The following is a 19,899-nucleotide window of genomic DNA, read 5'->3' on the forward strand; positions in this document are numbered from 1 at the left end:
ACACCTTTAGCTAAAGCTCTCATAAACACATCATCCCAGTTTCTGCTTATTTGGCCCTCCTGTGGAGTTCTCTTATTGTATGACTGAAATGTTGTCACACAGTTGGACTAATCCTAGTCTTTCTGACACACTTCCAGTTTTATTTATCCTACAGAAGGATTGGAGTCGTACATTGGGAGAGAAATGTATTTCGAAAAGGGATAAATACGTTCAAGCTGAAGTTAGTGGATCTCACTCTGGCTGGAGTCAGCACAGCGTCCTATTGGAGATCTGTTCCCGCAGTGGATTTGATGCCCTGTTTAGTATTTATAACATCGGGGCAGCGTACAAGGATGAATTGAAATTACAAGCCTCCTGTTTCATACCAAGACTTTTGTTTCTTGTTTTGTTAAAAGCCTGCCCGGGCTCTGTGTAGTCTTGTGCTTGTACAAGCAGGCTTTTTTTTGCCGGCTCTTATTTGAATTCTGAACAGGACAAGCACAGTTTCCCAACAGTGATTTTTTTTTTTTTCCCCCTCAAGCTGCTGTGCGCAAGAATGCGGCTGTCGGTTTCACTTTGGAGATGTTGAGGCTCCCTCTTACCAGACAGCACATATCAACATTTCTGTCTGTAAACAAAATGGCTAAGGCTTCAGATTTGTTTTCCCTCTACTCTCACCCCTTTTCCCATATCCACGATTTTACAAAAATCAAATGGAGTGTCCTCATGTTTTAGCTCAGGAATCCTCTCTAGTTGGTTTCACAGATTTCAATAATCTTTACTCACTCATGTGATGTTTAGCTGACAATTGCAAACCTTTAAGAGCATGGATTGTAAAGTTTGTGACAGAAAAACTCTAAAAAAAACAAAAAAACATATGGTTTAAAAAAAGAAAAGAAGCCATATGGCCTAAGAAGCAAAGTTTTGACTCCTGATAGAGGCGGATTTAATTTAACCAAAAGGAATTGGAATTACAAAGAAATTGTAAAAAAATGCAAACCATTAACAATTTTCTTTCATGTAAAACAGTCCAGCAGAAATAAAAATGGATGTAGATTATCTTCAAAACGTCTGATTGTATGGTTTGATTTAAAAACTACGCTGACTTAAACAGCTTTTTAATTTATACAGTTGAATCCTGAGTGTTGAAACAATCTTACAGCACATTTACTTGTATGTCCCTCCTATTTTCTGTTTTTGTATACAAAGGGATTGCATGAAAATAGAATTTTAACAGCTTCTTAAAAGTACAATGGAGATGTCCTATGTATCTATTTATTTTTTTGTGCAAAAATGCAAAGGTCATTTTTAAACAGAAGACCCAAAGAATACTTGGAGTTGATTAAGAACCATTGACTGTGTAGTAAAACTGGACAGAGGGAGTGTGACATCATCCAAATTAAATGTCCATCCATGTTGGAGCCTGATATCGTCAGTAAACAGTGATTGGTCCAAGTCAGTCTGAGTCAACGTTTCTAAGGCAACCAATCAGGACTGAGCTTGTTGAAAATCCTACCACTACCACTGAAAAGTTGGCTACACAAAATCTGTCAATCAAAGGTTTCAAACGTTTGACGTGAGACCAACTACTTGACTGATTGACCAGTTAATAACTTGAGTAACTTTCATTACAGAAAATATGAATAAAAATGAATATTATCAAGAACATGTTAAAAACAAGTATCAAAGCAAGAATGGTTGTTCTGACAATTAGCGAATTAGTATTAGCTGGTTATTTCTCTTTAGAAGTCTATGAAATTTTGGCTGCTTGGATCTAGCAGGTACTTCCTGTCTCACCCTCAAAGGGTCAGGGGGTCACTCAGTTCAGTTCTCTCATAAAGTCAATGATTAGAACACACATCATGGATGTCCAAAACATTTTTCTTACAGAGCAGAAATACTATCTAGCCAAGCCTCTATCGTTCTTGTGGAGCAAACCCCTAGTGGGAACTTGGTGAACTACGGCCAAATCCGATTTGCTTCCCTACCCCTCTGGCCCCTCCCTATTGCTCCAATTGTAGCAGCATTTGGCGCTGTAGCAGTGTATGTTTTTAAGGAGGGGCCATAGCAACTTAAGGCGGGGAATCCCTCCACTGGTAGAGGGATCTGCCTGGCTCTGTGCTGCAGACAAAAACCAAATTTCTCCACATGGGTGCGCTCTGAAGCACAGAAATGTACTTTTGAAATGTAAGTATTGAGTTGTTGTTTTTGCGTGACTTTTTAGAGTTCTAAAACCCATGTTATGTAATTTCCAAGCACTGGCAGCTACGCAATAACAAAGATGACGAAGAAGAATTCATGATGTTACTGAGTGGTTGTAACATCTAGATTTGAAGACTTCTCTCCGGTTGGAGGGCTTCATGTAGGGATTGGGGGACGCTGTAGGGGTAAGGAATTAATTCAAATTTGGCCTAAATCTGGCTCCAGTTACCCTGGGTATTTACCCATGGATTCAAAGGGTTATCACAAAATAAATAATAAAAAACAATCAAACACTCTTTACACCTTTAGACAGCATTCAGCAAAGTAGATGTTATTTTTTCTAAACTGTGGTTAGATAACTACCGTTATATGCAATCTTTTATATTTCAGCGTTCGAAATAAGCGGTTATCCTGTTGTCCGAGACAACCAGATTTCACGGAGGACAACCAAAAACGGACCTGATGGTTGGCCGTGTGACAACCTGGTCTTTTATTCAACATTTTGGTATTTTTCGACTATTTTTCAAAGTTTTTGGGAAACCGACGTCCAACTTTTTAAGATAAAACCGAGTGTACATGAACAATGTCACGTGACTTCCGAACGAACCGAGTACGCACGAAGACATCGCAAAATGACAACAGTGCACCTGCATGTTTTGTTTAAAAGATCAGGGATATTAGTCTTTACTGCTACTGCAGCGCACAATGTAAACATGGTATCATTTACACATGTGTTTATTTGAAATGGATGTTATTTCTATGTGATGAAAAGTTTTAATATGATATATTACTTTATATTTGGAATGCTGTACTAGTCCCAGTCCATACAAGCCTTTAAATTTTAAAAATACTCTTTAGGTTAGAGTGTTGGTTAATGTAATCAATTTTCTGATATACTATAGGGTAAGATTAAGTAATTTGATTTGACCGTAACAGTATTTGATTTACATGGCAATACTTTGTGTAACCAGATGCTTCAATATTTAGTAAAATGTTTGTTTTTAACATTTAAAGAGTTTTTTAAATGTCCATCATAAGAGGCAGTTGATATTAGATGTATAGAAGAAATAAAGATGTAAGTACTGACATCTGAGTAGGTTTCGTTGCTGTTGAATATTGGTATCGGAGGACAACCAAAAATTGGGGAGGACAACCAAGTTTACTTGCCATTTTCCCCCTTATTTCTAACGCTGTATTTGCATAAAAAACCACAATGAAGGGTGTTGTGGTCTGCATGGACATTATTATTTTTTTTGGCATTTTGGTAAAAACCTAATCCTGACTTGGGTTTTTGGTGCTAATTTCACCTGTTCGGGTCTGTTGACAATCATTCTTTAACACCTTTAGCTTCAGTGTTGCTGTTCTTTGAAGTATCGTAACTCTTCAACCGTTTATGCGAGAAACATAATTCCAGTGAATTCGGTCGCGGAGAACAAGTGGCTTTGTGCTAATATCCAACACCTAACAGTTGTAAAGTCTGAACACGGTTAACGTAAACGGGCGGCAGTGGCTTAGATGGTTGAGCAGGTCGGCCATTGATCGAAGGGTTGGCGGTTTGATCCCTGCTCCCCCTAGTCAACCGTTGCTGAGCGTCTGGAAAAGCGCAGATAAATCGAATCCATTATTATTATTATAAACCAGCTGATTCTGACGGAGCAAAGCTGCTTGTCTCCGCTTCAGAATCTGTTGGCAATTCGTTCATTGTGTAAATGTTGTAAGAGTTACAGTAGTTCGTAGAGTGTGTATTGTCCGGTCTCTGCACACTTATTGTGAACGTTCGATGTTAAAACCCAGACTACTCAAATGTTTTGCGACAGCTTGGAAGCATTTCCGTTGTTGTAGTTCAGCAAGATATTCTATAAGTAAGCAATGTCTATGAAGACTCTCATTCATCCAGGTTGGTTCCATTGTAGTAGGTTTAGGGGATGTCATCTGGACTTGGTTTTAAAGTCCTTTGTCCTCAGCAAACCAAACAAACCAAACTAGTTCCACCTGAGTCGTTAACCGCTGAAAGAGAGGACCAATGTGGAGAGTGAGTCACTGGCTCTCCAACCCCCAGCTGAGGACAAAGGACTATTAACGACCCGAAACCATGTAGGCTAAGTGGACAATACCTCCAGTTTCAGGTCTGACTCCTCCCCCATGGACGCATATATATACCAGCTCTTAGACCAGCTAATTCAGAATTGACAAAGCCTCTTGGATAAGAGGCGAAATGTCTTCTAACTTTAAAACCAAGTCCAGATGACAACCCCTACACCTACTACAATATAAGTAAGCAATGTTTTTTCAGCTTTAAACAGGACATCCCTGCTTACTTGTCTACGCACTCACTTTGGTTTCTCTGTGTCTTGTATATGTGGACAAAAATAATAAACAACCTATGAGTGCAATTGTCTGGAAAGCCTCAATAAGGACAAGAATAGGGATGATAGTGTTATTTTGTTCTTTCGTATCAATTATTTTATTTTCACATCGTTTTTATTCCTTTCCCCGCTGCTCTTCCCTTTCTCTTAAGAAGCTTTGGAAAATTCCGTTTCCACTTCAGCGACCCAGATAATTCGAGAACGGAGAGGATTTTCAGGAGAACAATTTGATGATCAAAGGGACGGGAAGAAGGAGATTCTGAAGTGGCTCTCTGTGCCTGTTCTGCCATTATGTTCCATCCTTCCATTCCTTTAAAAAGCACTCCTGATGTAGGTTCATCCACATTTAGGTAATCATTTATATCGGCGGCTTGGAAGAGGAAGACAAAGTGATCGACCGGACTTACGATTTCAGTACGCAAGTCGAATGTTGTCGCCTAAAGTTAGCCTTAAAATAAAAAGTATTTCTTTTACATTTTATGGACGTTAGCCACAGGATGATACATTCTCAGGACCACCGATGTGTGACCATGCTCAGACTGCAGAAATGTGCTTTAGAACTCAGCTACAGGAAATTGCCTTCTCTCGAGCAACACACAGCTGTGCAGAGGTGAATTTCACTTATCCATCTTCTACCAGCTCGCCTCCCTGTAAAGCCTTGGATTCAGTCTACCAGAAACGGAGTGGGACTCGCAATATTGCGTGGTTTTTTTCTTTCTTCCTTTTCCTTTTGAACAAGGAGAAGGAAAGAAATTCCCCGATCGAAATCAGGAAAAGGGGGGGAAAAATCCACCAGCACTATTCTACACTTTTGTGTTGAAGAAAAGAAAGAAAAGTTGACGGGAAATTCACTTTTTAAAATGTGTCTACATGGACTAGAAAAAAAGAAAATGCTGCATGAAAGGAAATTTTTTTCTCTATAATATACAAATGTCCCAGATAGGTGATTTCTTTTCTTTTGGTATATTAGTTAAAGTTTTTGCACATTTTATTGTAGAAAGGTGTTCCTCTCTTAGTTTTTGAAGATCTGATCACAATTATACTGGACTTGCCTCATCAGCACGATGTGAGAATTTCACATAATAATATCCTTTCCTGGACCTTTGACTTCCAGTGGTGCTAAAATCATGACTTAACTGACTTTAAAGAGGCTAAATCGGCTCCATAAACGGTAAAAGTAGTGAAGTGCTGCTTTAGAAGACGCAGGCAGACCTGTAAAAAAAAGAAGCTGTTTGAGTCTTCAAAAACCATCTAAAGCTGTTGATCCTCCTCTGACTTTCTTCTGTCACGCCGACAGCTTGACAGCATCCCACAGAGTCCCCAAGCACCTGCAAGAGCAAACCGCCCTGGCATGACTCTACCCTCCCGCCTTGGCAGCAACGCTGCCTTTGACGTGCACGCCGACGGTCGCCAAACAAACTCTGGGCGCCCCTCGTTGCCCTCCCAGCCCTCATTACGTCGACGAAGGTCAGACGCTCAGCCCGGCTCTTCACACCATCTGTTTGAGCTGGTTGACATTTGGCCCTCGCCGGCACCGTCGTCTCACCTCAGAGGGAGGCTCGACCCACTTCCACTTCTATTTTTTTTTTATTTTGTGCAGCACACTTCTTTTAGTTTTTTTACATGTACAAAAAAAAAATATCCCCTTTCTTTTTTTTTTTTTTCCCTAGCCCCGCCTCACGTTTGCCTTTTGTTGCGTGACAGCATCTTGTTAGCTCTGTGAGGCAGATATCATTGCAGCTGTGATTGTTGGGGATTCAGTCAAGCGAGGGGGGCACAGAGAAAAAGGACGCCTCGAAGGCTGTTCCGGCAGCGTCCAGAAGGGGGCAGCAGGCCTCCAAATTGAGCTAATGGAAAGTCACATTCACAGGTCATTTAATCTCTTTGTTTTGTCATGGGCTGGGCTTTTTCTGCTGTTTTCCCCCTGCCTCCATCCTTTTTTTGGTTGTAAAAAAATAGAAAGAAAATGTTGTTACACTGTTTTTCCTTCCAGATCATGGTTTCTTAAGATTGTAGTGAATCATAGGATTTAAGGTGTCTGATCATAATGTTGTTACTCTCTGTACTGTATTTTTTGTTGTTGTATTTTCATCACCCAGTTACCGGAATGTTTAATATCTGCAGATGTAAGCCGTACTGAGGATTTAAATCTTGCTTAAGCGAGTGTTTGGGAACATGATGTTACCCAGCGGGCTTTCATTCCATGTTTGCTTACATACTTATCAAGCCACGTCGTATGACTGCGGCACAAAGAAAGGAGTGCAAGCTTCTCCAGCTAGATTACAGTTTTGCCAAACCTTGTTTGGTATGTGGGGCTGTAACTGGACAGTGGGGGGTCGGGGGAGGGGGTCCGGCACCTTTACCACTCACTCCTCTCCTGCCATCACACATGTCACATTTTTTGCTTCTCGACTGGAGTGCTTTCGAGTTATTTAATGCAAAATGACAGGCTGATACCACCGGTGAAGTTGTAGGTTTTGTACCGCCGCCGTACCAAAAAGAAAAAAAAAATCGCAAAAGAGCCTTCCTCCTGGAAATAAAGGCAGTAATGCGTCATGTTCTTTGGAGATGAAAGGATGCACCCAACCAGCCGGGTGGTTGCTTGTTACAGAGTTGTGTTTGTTTTTAGGTTGCTCTCTCTGACACTTCTTAATATTTGCCTTGCTCCCTTCCTCTGCGCCTCAAATCTTCTCAACGCTCTTTTTTTTTTTTTTGTGGTTATGTAACTGTCAAGATTGGATGCGCTCAAGGTTGCTCGGGTGCTGCAGTTAATGGAACCAGTGGGAGGTCAAAGGCAAGAGTGGGAAAGAGCAAAGTGAAGAGACATCATTTTCTGCTGCTCCAACAAATCTTGACGGATTGGGTCTTTTTATTTATTTATTTTTGTGTCTGTCTGCTAATTCTGTCTAAGATGACTTCCTCGCTCTGTTGTAGTTAAAGGATGAAAAGAATATAAAGTGGTTCAGATATAGGGAATGTGGATCACACTGCTGCTGTGTTTCTAAGAATTTTTCATTTTTGTTTTATGCAATCACTTAAAATTCTGCCTTACAAACTGCTCTGACAAACCAGCCTTTAAGCAAGCTCAAGGCAATCATGTGTATTCTTATCAGCTTCAACCACTTGACAGAAACTATTGATGCTAGAACTGGATAACTGCAGCTCTTGAGAGCAGAGCACGCAGTGCTTGTTCAGGGAGCAGCATTTAAAAATGTACGACCATTTCACGTTGAAGGGCTTAATCTGTGGTCCTTTCCGTAAAGATCTTGATTTCAATTTCAAGAAAACTACAGATAGATTATACTCAATTTATGCAAATGACACCAAAACATGGACGATTGTCCTTTGAGGGGCGTTCTTGGACTTGGCTTTTCATAACCAAGCTTGCTTAGGCTCCAAAAGTTAAATTGGTTTGACAATTTTTGCAAAAGGTCCATTCCGTTTTTGGGAAAATAATTCAGTTCTGCTGTTGTCTCTAAGAGGTGTGTCTATAACATTGTTTATAGCATGATACGAACCTGTAATAATACGTTGCATGGTATACAAATATTTGTATTTTTTTTCAGGCTATAAGGTCCTCTGGGTTTTAAGGGAGATAAGTAAAATAAAACACGGTAGTATGATTACACCACCCAGAATACCTAGGGGAGTCATGAGCCGGGCGATTGGTCATAGGGATCGATGGGAAGTTTGTTCTAGAGAACTGTGTTGTTCAGATTTTTTTAATGCAGTGTACCCCCGAAAATCGCTTCCAGGTCAGTAAACACAATCGAACTTGTACATAAAAATGCACTGTTCATGTTTTGAGAAACGAACTGGATTTTAGGTGTGCCTTATGGTCCAACAATACAGTAAGTCCATAGCTTAGACACCCTTTATCTTTTCAGATGAATGAGTTGCTGCGTTCAAACCTTTGACTGGTGCTGTATTTTTCAATTCATGTAAGCATATGTACCCTATAAAACAGGGCTGTCCAAACTCTTTACAGTGAGGGCCAGATTTGGTGAGGTGAAAATGTCTTGTTTGGTAGTCCCTCTTGGTATTGAACTCCTTGGAAACACCCACAGTCTCTTTTGGAAGACATAGTTGTTTTGTATTCCACGAAAAAAGCCAGTTTCTACTTGTCTTGGAAGTGGTGGCCCTCACTGTCAAATCTGTTTTTTTCAAACTTTAGAAATGAGGTAGAAAGTGTCACTGAAGTGTCCTGTGACAGTGTTGCCACAGGTTTACGATGAGTTGAAGTGTAATTCAGCCAAACCTCAATTAAGAAATTGTTTTCAGAAAAAATGCTGGCGGCCACATATATTGATTTTATTAAAGGAGCCTGTGGGGCGGTGAAAATTTAAACTCGGGCCACTTTTGACCCACTGGCCGGACTTTGGACATGCCTGCTATTAGACATACAGCTTTCTATTTGGGTTGAATTCTGGTAACATGAATGTGAATAACCTCTTTCCATTTATTAGTGAATGGTAAATCTAAAAACAAACTGTCGATATCACCAATGACTATGAGGGGCCGTATAAGACATTATTTATTCTGAACCATTCACATTCATACATTCTTGCTCTCACAGTCATATATACTCTCTTTCGCATACATATATTCTCTTACGCATCCATATATTCTCTCTCTCACATTCATACATTCTTGCTCTCACAGTCATATATACTCTCTTTCGCATACATATATTCTCTTACGCATCCATATATTCTCTCTCTCACATTCATACATTCTTGCTCTCACAGTCATATATACTCTCTTTCGCATACATATATTCTCTTACGCATCCATATATTCTCTCTCTCACATTCATACATTCTTGCTCTCACAGTCATATATACTCTCTTTCGCATACATATATTCTCACTTGCACATCCATATATTCTCTCTCTCGCATGCATATATATTACTTTACACATACATACATTCTCACTCTCATTGTCACTCTTAAAAAAGAATGTATGTATGTGAAAGACAAGTATATATGAACGTGTGAGGAAGAGTTTATATGTGTGTGTGAGAGAGGAGTATGCATGAAACGGAAGTTACTTTGCATGAAAAGGAAGGCACTTTGAATGAAAAGGAAGGCACTTTGAATGAAACGGAAGGCAGATGATTTCTCGTGCTCTGATTGGACGAGAGGCCGCCACCTCCCATTTTGAACAGACGCTAACACGAACCAATAAGAAGGCCATCGGAACCTTAAGAAATATTTTATCTTCACCTCAAGTGGTCACAAATCTGTCTGCATCTCTAGAGACACAAAGGAATGTCTCAAATACCAATAATGGTAATAGAAGTGCCACCGAAACAGAAAATCCGTATCCACCTTATTCCTAGCCCCCATGAGCCTTTGCGTGAATTATGGGCGACACTTCCTGTAGACGCTGGAACACGCATTTACATTAAAACAAATTCCTCTTGTTTTCGATCCATAACTACATATAAATGTGGGAAAACCAGCTGTCATTTCTTAAAAAAGGCAACGGTGAGGTGGAGATGAAATATTTGTTAAGGTTCCGATGGCTGCAGGACCCCCGTGGCTACTTCTTGCCGGTTCGTTTTTTAAAAAAAATAAACTTTATTAACAATATCTTGCACATACAAAATACCAAACACAAAACTCCACTGTGTGCAAAATACAATCTTCACGTTCGCCATGAGAATGAACAAAAAAACATAATGATAACCATGTAAAACAGGTTATGCAAAAAGAAAAACAAAAATAATAAGGCAAAGGGATCTGTTAAAGTTTCAGGAGAGACCATGTTTCAACTGTTCTGACAGCTTTTTTGTTAGTGGAAGATTTAATACTGTTCACATACAAAACCATTTCTTTTTGAAAAACATAAAACACGTTTTTTTTGTTGGCATATTTACACTTGTGTATAAAGTATTTAGCCATAATTATAAGTAAATTAACTACATATATTTTTTCTGCATTAAGTCTTTCTTGTGTAAAATATCCAAAAATAATATGCTCGTAAAATAATCTATAATCTTCACATAGATGAGTTCTTATAAAATGTATCACATCTTTCCAAAATAGTTGAGTGAAAGAGCAAAACCAAAAAAGATGAGGCACAGTTTCTGGTGAGGAATGACAGAATGAACAGTTTATGTCCAGATCTTTTTTAAACTTAGTAAAGAAATGTTTCACTGGATAAAATTTGTGAAGAATTTTGAAAGAAATGTCTCTGATTTTATTGGTGATGAAATACTTTTGTGGCAGGGTCCAAACCTTTTCCCACTGAATTCTACATCCAAAGCTGTTCCAGTATGAGATAACATACGGTTTTGTGGCAATCTCATTTTGAAACAGAGAACGGATACTTTGATTATTACTGCTAGCTGAAAAACATACCTTTCCACACCACAAGTCTGTTAATTTGGGATTTCTTGCTTGTTCATGTTAGCGTCTGCACTGTAATCCCTAGCGAGTTGACTGAACTTAAAAATTATTTTGTAACAGATTACGCAACAGTTAAGTTATATTATTAAAACTTTTAAGTTAACATTTATTAAAATTCATATTGTCAGTTGGCTTACATTTGTATTATTTCATATAAAAAATATTAAGATTCCTCAACTTATAAAAGAGATTATTTACTTAAAGTTTTTAATATTTTCCAACTAAAAAACGCTTTAACTAACTATATTTTTATATTACTCAACTCATAAAATATGTAAAATTCACTCAAATGCTTTATAAATTCTTTAACTCATTAAATGTGTAGCATTGAAAATATTTAAAATTCTTCAGCTTAAAATGTATTCTAAACAGAGATATTGATACTGCCCCACTACATTTTAAAGGCTAACATTGATAAAAACCAACAAACGTGAAGGCCACACAATAGTGATTGCTTAATACACTTTTTTTAATTGCTCTTTAAAAAAAAGCACAAATATCAAGAGGATGAAGAAACAATAAGTGCAATAAAACTGCATTATAAGAGTGCCACACAACATATTGACAAAAAGAGTTGGTTTTGTATTTTACGGCAGAAAAAGCAAATGATCACAACAAAACACATTAGTTACATAACACTTAAACCAACAAATAGTCCATTCTGGAAGACTCACTCAACGAAACATTCTTCAGCGTCAATAAATGTCCTTTCAGTGGTTTGCTGTCCTCAAGGCTCAAGACAGCATTCTGAATAAATATGAAGGCAAGTTCAAGTTTTTTGGGGTGCTGTAGGTCCAGAGCATAGATGTCCCCGAAGAGTTAGAAGAGATTAGTCAGCCAGATCTGTGGGACCACTGACGGCAGCATCAGGAGCATCACCACGACAACTGAGAAGATACCCACAGAAGTGTCTGTGAGGTCTGGTATTCTGGAAAATACAAAACAAAAAACACAGATGAGTTCAGACCCTCAAAGATATTCATCACACTAATGTCCAAAACTGACATTCCTGCCATCTGTCAATAGGAATCTTTTCATGCTAACATTCTGTTAGCTTTTAATCAACTGGCTATGATGTTTTAAGGACCAACTCCAATTAAAATTGTGTTTTTAAAAAGTTCTTTAGCATTTTTCTGAAGGAGGACATTTATAAAATAATTTAAGACTAAAGCTTCATTTTTCTTTATTCAAATAATGATGGATCAGGAGCAGAAAAGGTAAACGAAACTCCACTCCTTCCAATCAGGAGTCCCTGATGTTCGCCTTTCATCTTCCGTCTCAGTTTTAAAACCATTTAAAAATATCACTCAGTTTACAAACTACAAACAATTGCCCTATTTATTATGTCACTCAATAAAATCTCAATCAATATTAAAGGATTAGTGAAAAACACTGACAGGGAGTCGTGTGCACTTACTGTACAGGTCTTGAAGAAGTTGGAGGCATCTTCATGCAGATAAACAGGAAGTGCAAGGAGGACAAGTGCCCGTCTCATGTTCACGTCACGCTGGTCCTAAAAGAATAAAAAGAAATATCCATTACCTTTGAAGCAAATGCAGAGCAAACACTTCCAATATTTACTTAAGGAACTTTAAGAAATAATAAAATGATACCTTTTCTAGATGTCTATTTCTAGTAAGAGGACAATACAGTGTTCATGGCATGATCCACTTCAGGTCAAAGACCCAAAGTCATTTGAAGGCAAGTTACACCGTGGCTTCTTACAGCTGTTTACAAATGATTTGTTATCCGTTTTTGAATTATGCACATTAGAAATTCACCTGGAGGTCATAAATCCTAACCAAGCTGGCCAGTTCCTGTCTGTTTTGGTGGACTTAGTCTCAGAAAAGGGCAGCTTTAAGTTACACAAACATGTAAAAACTGCACAATTTCCTCTGACTGCATCTACTCTACATAAATCCATTTCAGATCTTGACAGATGAGTTTTCATGGTTTCAAATGATGGAATGGTGCTAATGCAACATCATTTTATTATTGTAATATACTGTCATAAAGACATGACAATATTCCAAAGTGTCTCCACATACATGGCAGTGGAAACACTTTGGAATATTGGCTATGTAGTACTGCAGTATTATATGTAGTACTGCATAGTGCCAAAGTAACAGAACACAACTTGCACCTCCATTCCATTGTGCCACCTTCAGCCTGCAATCTAAATATGTTTAGTTAAATTGTAAATAATTTCAGCTCTATTTAGACCTTTGGCTAGTTAAAATGTGCATAAATGTTTCCATGCTGCCATATAAATCTAATAATGGTAATAGTTCAGGATGAATGCATTAAATAAGTATAAAACTCACCCACTGACAGGTCTTTTCTGGTGAAATGGTGACTTTCTGGTGAACTTTCTGAAGTTCAGTATCTGAAAAAGTCCAAAAGAGATTTTTCAATGTTAAAAAATGTTTCAATTATATTCTGATCAAAAAACATTTATTGCACTACACAACCTATTGCATTTTTTGTTTTTTTAAAATAGCTCTAGACAAATAACTGAGACAAGTTACCTCGCTGGCCTTGGCGTCTACCTGGAGGTGAAACACTGAACACTCTGTAGTTCGGTACCTGAACACAACACGAGCACGTTGATTAATTTATTTTTACAAAAACCTTTTTTATAACGGAGATCAGTGATTTATAAAAGCTTAAAGCTGCATTCAAAACCCAATGCTTCCATGTAGCAACCAGGCTTAAAACTGTTGGCGGTAGCTCCTCCCACACAACCGTTAGAGGCTTTGAGTGACATTTTTGGACAAATGTCCAGCAGCAAACTTTAGCCACAGACAGAGGCCTCCAACGCGAATTTCACACGCGGATCATGTTTAGTGTGATTGCAGCATAACAGATCATTTCTACCTCTGAAAAAAAAAAAAACTCATCACTGTCGTAACTTACGGGCAGAAATGCATTTTGGGTTTGGCTCGCCATACGTCTGCTATGACAAACTAATCATGTATACATTTCCACATTAATCTCTAAAACAATCATAACACACATATGTTTAAACAACAGTAAACCACATTTACGGTAGTATAAGAGCATTTTTAAAGCATTCATTCATAAACCATGAACGATACTTACCAAATAAAATCAGGGCTGAAGACAAGACGGCACCATCAGCGATGAGGCGGATGAAAAAAAAACCCGAGGTTGGGGCGTCTTGAAGCGGGACGAAATCGCAACGCTTTGCAGAATAATAAAATGCTCGACTTTCAATTTCAAACGTCGCATACTCGCATTCGGCAAATCCAACATGGCCACCTGAGCTAACGTAGAGAAAACGAAAGACCCTCCCACCAGTACGTGATGACGTCATGACGCTACTTCAGGGATCTTAAAATTTTTGAGTGCTAGATACAAATAAGCTTTAAAATATTTAGCACTTTTAAGTTAAATTTGAAAAAATCTTGATAGAGCTTAATACTTTATAGTTGAATCAACTATAAAGTATTGAATCAACCAAAATGACATTTAAGTTGTGTAACCTTAATAGTTATGAGTCAGTACAAGTGATAGGGTTTAGAGTGTGTTCAAAATGGGAGGTGGCGGCCTCTCGTCCAATCAGAGCACGAGAAATCATCTGCCTTCCGTTTCATTCAAAGTGCCTTCCTTTTCATTCAAAGTGCCTTCCTTTTCATGCAAAGTAACTTCCGTTTCATGCATACTCCTCTCTCACACACACATATAAACTCTTCCTCACACGTTCATATATACTTGTCTTTCACATACATACATTCTTTTTAAGAGTGACAATGAGAGTGAGAATGTATGTATGTGTAAAGTAATATATATGCATGCGAGAGAGAGAATATATGGATGTGCAAGTGAGAATATATGAATGCGTAAGAGAATATATATCCATGTGAGAGAGAGAATATATGGATGTGCAAGTGAGAATATATGTATGCGAAAGAGAGTATATATGACTGTGAGAGCAAGAATGTATGAATGTGAGAGAGAGAATATATGGATGCGTAAGAGAATATATGTATGCGAAAGAGAGTATATATGACTGTGAGAGCAAGAATGTATGAATGTGAGAGAGAGAATATATGGATGCGTAAGAGAATATATGTATGCGAAAGAGAGTATATATGACTGTGAGAGCAAGAATGTATGAATGTGAGAGAGAGAATATATGGATGCGTAAGAGAATATATGTATGCGAAAGAGAGTATATATGACTGTGAGAGCAAGAATGTATGAATGTGAATGGTTCAGAATAAATAATGTCTTATACGGCCCCTCATAAATGACTGGATTGTTGCGTTTAGAAATTGGCACATTGTAAGTGCAGGCCAAATGACGTCCTTTGACATAGTTGAGATTAGCCTGTCTCAAAATTTAAGCAAGAACCGAATGTAGTGGAGTGTTGCAATTTCACCACAAACCACTAGAGGAGCAATTTCCAATTGACTACTATGTTAAAAATTTTCACCAAAATTTCATGAATGCACGGTCTGGTGTCAGAAACATTTATGATGTACATTTCCTATTTCTAATTAATCTTTTAAAAAATCTGTCATCTTTATTTTTATTGAGTTCAAATTTGGACATTCTTGGTCTTTTTGATTGGTAGGTGGGTGGAGCTGTGAGTAGACCCAAGAAAGCTCTTCATTTTGCTTTGTCTGGCCCAACTGGACCATTTCGGGCACAATTTCGGGGTAGACGAAATTAACTTTGGTTAATATGCCCCTTCCCAGTTCAGGCTTCAGTTTTGTCAAGCAGAATCCTTTGGTGGACATTAGAAATGATTCCACACGAGTATATATGACTATGGGTTCAACCTAATCATGCCTGATGGTACCATATTTATCAGTTCTTGGTGAGTTTACTCGATTAACTGCTGGTCATTTATTATATTTACTGATCATCAGTTAACAGCCTAAACACAAAAAAAAAGTCATTTGTTGTTTTTTTGTCAGTCCGATAGGATCTGATCAACTGTGTGTGATGACACAATTCCACACCATGAGCAATCCAGCCCAAAGGATTCTTTCTGTTCATGTCCTCATTATTCAGAGCTGCTTTGGACAGTCTGAGGTAGACCTTAGCAGTCATGTTGTAGAAAAGTGTCTGTGTGTGTGTGTGTGGGGGGGGGGGGGGGGGAGTTAGTTTTTTGTACAAACCCAACACATTCCGTCTTCTTGAATCACGAGTTTAATCAGGAGAATTATGTGCGATATGATTTCCTGCTGTGAAAGTTCAAGTGCTTTTCTGCTTGTGCTTCTGTACCGTGCTGTTTACATGATAATGCATTTTATAGAGCAAACAAAAGCGACAGGCCTTGTTGTTTATTTTGAACTTCTGAGTTACACGAAAGCGGCCTAGGATTTGTTTTCTTTTGTGCACAATTTCCCATTGAAGTAAATTGCGTAAAACACAGCTGACATCGTTGGTGCTTTTTTTGACTGATGGGCAACTTGGAGAAGAGCCCTGCTAGGAACTGTAGTCTTTTTAAAACAGCGCAGTATAGTATATTCACAGTGTGTCCTCTTCTATATACACAACACCACCACCACACAAAACTAGTGTTGTATCACTCATTTCATATTATAACTGATCCACAAACTGATATCTTGTGTCCCTTAAGACTCCAAATGAGTTTGCAGCTGTCTGTCTGCGAGAGATTTGCAGAAAACCTCGTCACGCATCTTGTTTTTATTACTAGAAAGAGCTCATCTTAGATGAGTAGAGTCATCCATCAAAGCTGTCGTTCAGGTTTGTCCCATTTACTGTATCTGAGAACTGGACCCAGCGATTGTGACGTCACCCATTAAAAAAAATGGCTTTCTTTCATTTCCTACCAAATGAAGTCCATTCAGTGACCATGTTCTGCTATAGGGATGCCGCCATGTTGGAGCCAGACATCATTAGTAAGCAGTGATTGGTCCAAGTCAGCGTTTCTATGGCAACTGGTCCCACCAATCAGGATTGAGCTGAGCTAAATAATAACTGTTTTTTTACTCTATATGGAGCCCTTCCTGTTTGCGTAAGGGGGGAAAGGGCCATTCAGGGGTTATTCAATCCAGTTGTTATACACGGTAAATGGTTTGTGCTGATAGTTACATGAACACACATAGTGCTGCTATTGTGGACCTGAAGACTGATGTTCACATGTCACTCAAAAGATCATTTCCTGTTTGTTCTGACACAAAAGAAATAATAATGAAATAAAAATTATATATAGACCTCAAGTATATTTTTGATGGACATACTCTTAGCCACATAGGTGATAAACAATTTTGTTAGTGTATTTACTTCTGTTGTTACTTGAACTAATTTGAGTAAACTTTACTATAGTTACAAGCCCCTAGTGGGTATTTGGTGCAATGCGCTTGACTCTAGCTGCTTTTGATTTCAAACAAGCTTCAATCCGGAAGTTGAGAGGTTGTCTCTTTATGTTGCATGTGGATGTTTAAGTAGACGTTAGTGTGTAAAAAGTTCATTTCAAGATGAAATCTGAATATGCCTTCATAGACAAATGTGTGGAGATTTGTGATTGTGTGTGAAGTTTCCAATGTTTAGATTGCAAATTGTAATTATTTTTTATGAAGTGATATGTATGCCACCACATTGCAAACAAAATGTTATAAGTAGCATGTGAAAATATTTCATATTCTCTGTCAAAAACAGTATTTTTTTTTTTTTGCTATCAACAAAAACTTTTCTTCTGCTTTCACTAAACAAAAATGTTTTCACATGCGTTGTGTCTCATCTTGCTTTCTCCCCATCTTTATATTTTGCGTTCATAAGTTTCAGTCTAGCATGACATATCTGCCTGGAGCTGATGTTTTTAGAAAGCAAACATTTTTTGTTGCAGACGCAAAAAAGTATTTTTTAAAGCAAAAAAAAAACAAAAGTTTTTATAGCAAAAAGAAGTTTTTGAGAGCAATTATTTAATATTTTTATCTGCTACTTAGGTTAAGTTTGCAATGTGGGGGCATAAAAATCCCTTCATAATTATTATTTTTTTTAACCATCGTTTCATTTTATATACCAATTTAGTCAGATACAAGGTCATGGGGGTTGCTGGAGCCTAGCCCTGCCACTTCTGGGTAATGGGGGCCTACGACCTAACACTTCACCAGTCCGTCTCAACTGTCCTATTGGACCATTTAGACTCACAAATGAACTTATTAAGCATAGTTTTGGACTGTTGGAGGAAATCGGAGTCTCCAGAAGAAAACCCAAGCATCCTCCACATATAAAGGACCCTGGAATTTAACACATGGCCTTAAACCTTCGTGCTAACCGTTACACCACTGCCAGGCCCCACTTATTTTTTCTAAATTATGAAACCACCCAGTGGAAAAACACAGAAAAAATATCTCTGAGGGATCAGAGAAGCTTCTGTAATGAAATGAGTTGATTATTTTTGCAGAATGGAAAACGATCTCAACTCTTAACTAATTTTTAATTACATTTTCCCTTCGATTCATGAACTTTGGCAGCAGATTTTTCAGAGAAACAGAGTGATAAGATTATATACCATTTCCTGAAGTGTATTTTCCGCTTCGAGTGGATAAAAGGCATCATTAACTTGTGTCGTGGTCGGTGTTTTCGCTCTTATTCTGCAGATGATAAAACCTATAAAGTGTATTTGTTTGCAGACAGACGGCATATTTCAGTGTTTTTCTAAGTATCTAGTCGCATCAAATATTCCCTGACAATGGCCAGACCTCTGGCTCCAGAGAGAACATCTCGCTGAAGAGTCTCATCTTGTTTGCGGGGAAATTGCTGATGTGTTTACGTGTTTCTATGGCGATCTCATTGTGCTGCGCCTAAGACAATAATGAAAGCTCTGCAAGGCCGGAGGGGCACCGGAACAGTGCACGTCCTCTGCGATCCAGCTTAGACAACCTGACGTTGGTGCTGAGAATGTTCCTTTTACCCACCCCCTCTCGCATCATCTCGCCGGGTTTGAGACCTGCAAAGACCTGGAGGGGGGGAGGGGGGGGGGGGGGGGGGCACTCACAAGCAAAGGGATGACACACGAAATGACAAAACTCCTGTGTCTGTCTGTCAGCCCCGCTCTTTATCCGAATGACATTTGCTGGCTCAGGCTCAGCGATGCTTTGGAGGAGGCAGGGATAAGAGGCAGACTCGGATGTTTTTTTCGCTCCCCACAACGCTTGTCTCGCACACGATTTAAAAAAAAAAAAAATGCAGGGGGTAAGGTGTGTATTTTCAAATCCTCATCTCTTACATTGCAAAAAGAGGGAGTCTTAAATCAGAAAAGAGCACTAATCTTAGATTAGATTAGATTAGATTAGATTCAACTTTATTGTCACTGCACATGTAGGTACAAGGCAACGAAATGCAGTTAGCATCTAACCAGAAGTGCAATAAGCAGTAACTACAGAATAAAGTTCTATAGTATGTACAATAACTATACAGGTTAGTATTATGGACATAATTTACAGATATTAATACTATAAGCACGATATACAGATAGGTGTACTATGAATATACTATACAGATGGGCTATGTAAAAGGGTATGAACACTATAGGCAGAACTATGAACATAATTTACAGTATTGCAATGGACAGTAAAGTGCATAGAAAATATTACAATGTGCAGATGGATTATACAGTGTTCCTGGATGAACAGACAGTAGTGCAAGTAATAACAAGTTACTGTTTTTGCTTGTTGTGAATAAATAAATGATTCAGAGTGTTGAAGAGGGGGGGAGGAGTCTATGGTGGTGTGGGGGGGGTGTTTTAGGGTGTCAGAGGGAGGAGTTCAGCAAGGAGACAGCTTTAGGGAAAAAGCTGTTCCTGAATCTTGTGGTCCTTGTCCGGAGGCTCCTGAAACGCCTCCCGGAGGGGAGGAGGTTAAACAGTCCGTGGTCAGGGTGAGAGGAGTCCTTGAGAATGCTGCGAGCTCGACGTAGACAGCGTTTCCTCTGGAT

At 38.6% G+C, this 19,899-nt stretch overlaps 1 protein-coding gene across 5 annotated transcripts in view; it reads left to right on the forward strand.

The window, feature by feature from the left end:
* Nucleotides 1–19,899, forward strand: part of LOC101164594 (glucosidase 2 subunit beta) — a 191,706-nt gene that overhangs the window by 23,885 nt on the left and 147,922 nt on the right. Inside the window, exon 9 of one of the 5 annotated variants that reach the window (XM_023965863.1) lies at nucleotides 5,845–7,058. The exons of the other annotated variants lie outside the window; for them this stretch is intronic. Within the exon in view, the coding sequence (XP_023821631.1) occupies nucleotides 5,845–6,270 (426 nt within the window). The 3' untranslated portion in view covers nucleotides 6,271–7,058. Of the gene's footprint in view, nucleotides 1–5,844; nucleotides 7,059–19,899 lie in introns of those variants that run through there. 5 annotated transcript variants of the gene reach the window in all.

Source organism: Oryzias latipes, chromosome 18 (genome assembly GCF_002234675.1).
Source record: "Oryzias latipes chromosome 18, ASM223467v1".
Lineage (NCBI taxonomy): Eukaryota > Metazoa > Chordata > Actinopteri > Beloniformes > Adrianichthyidae > Oryzias > Oryzias latipes.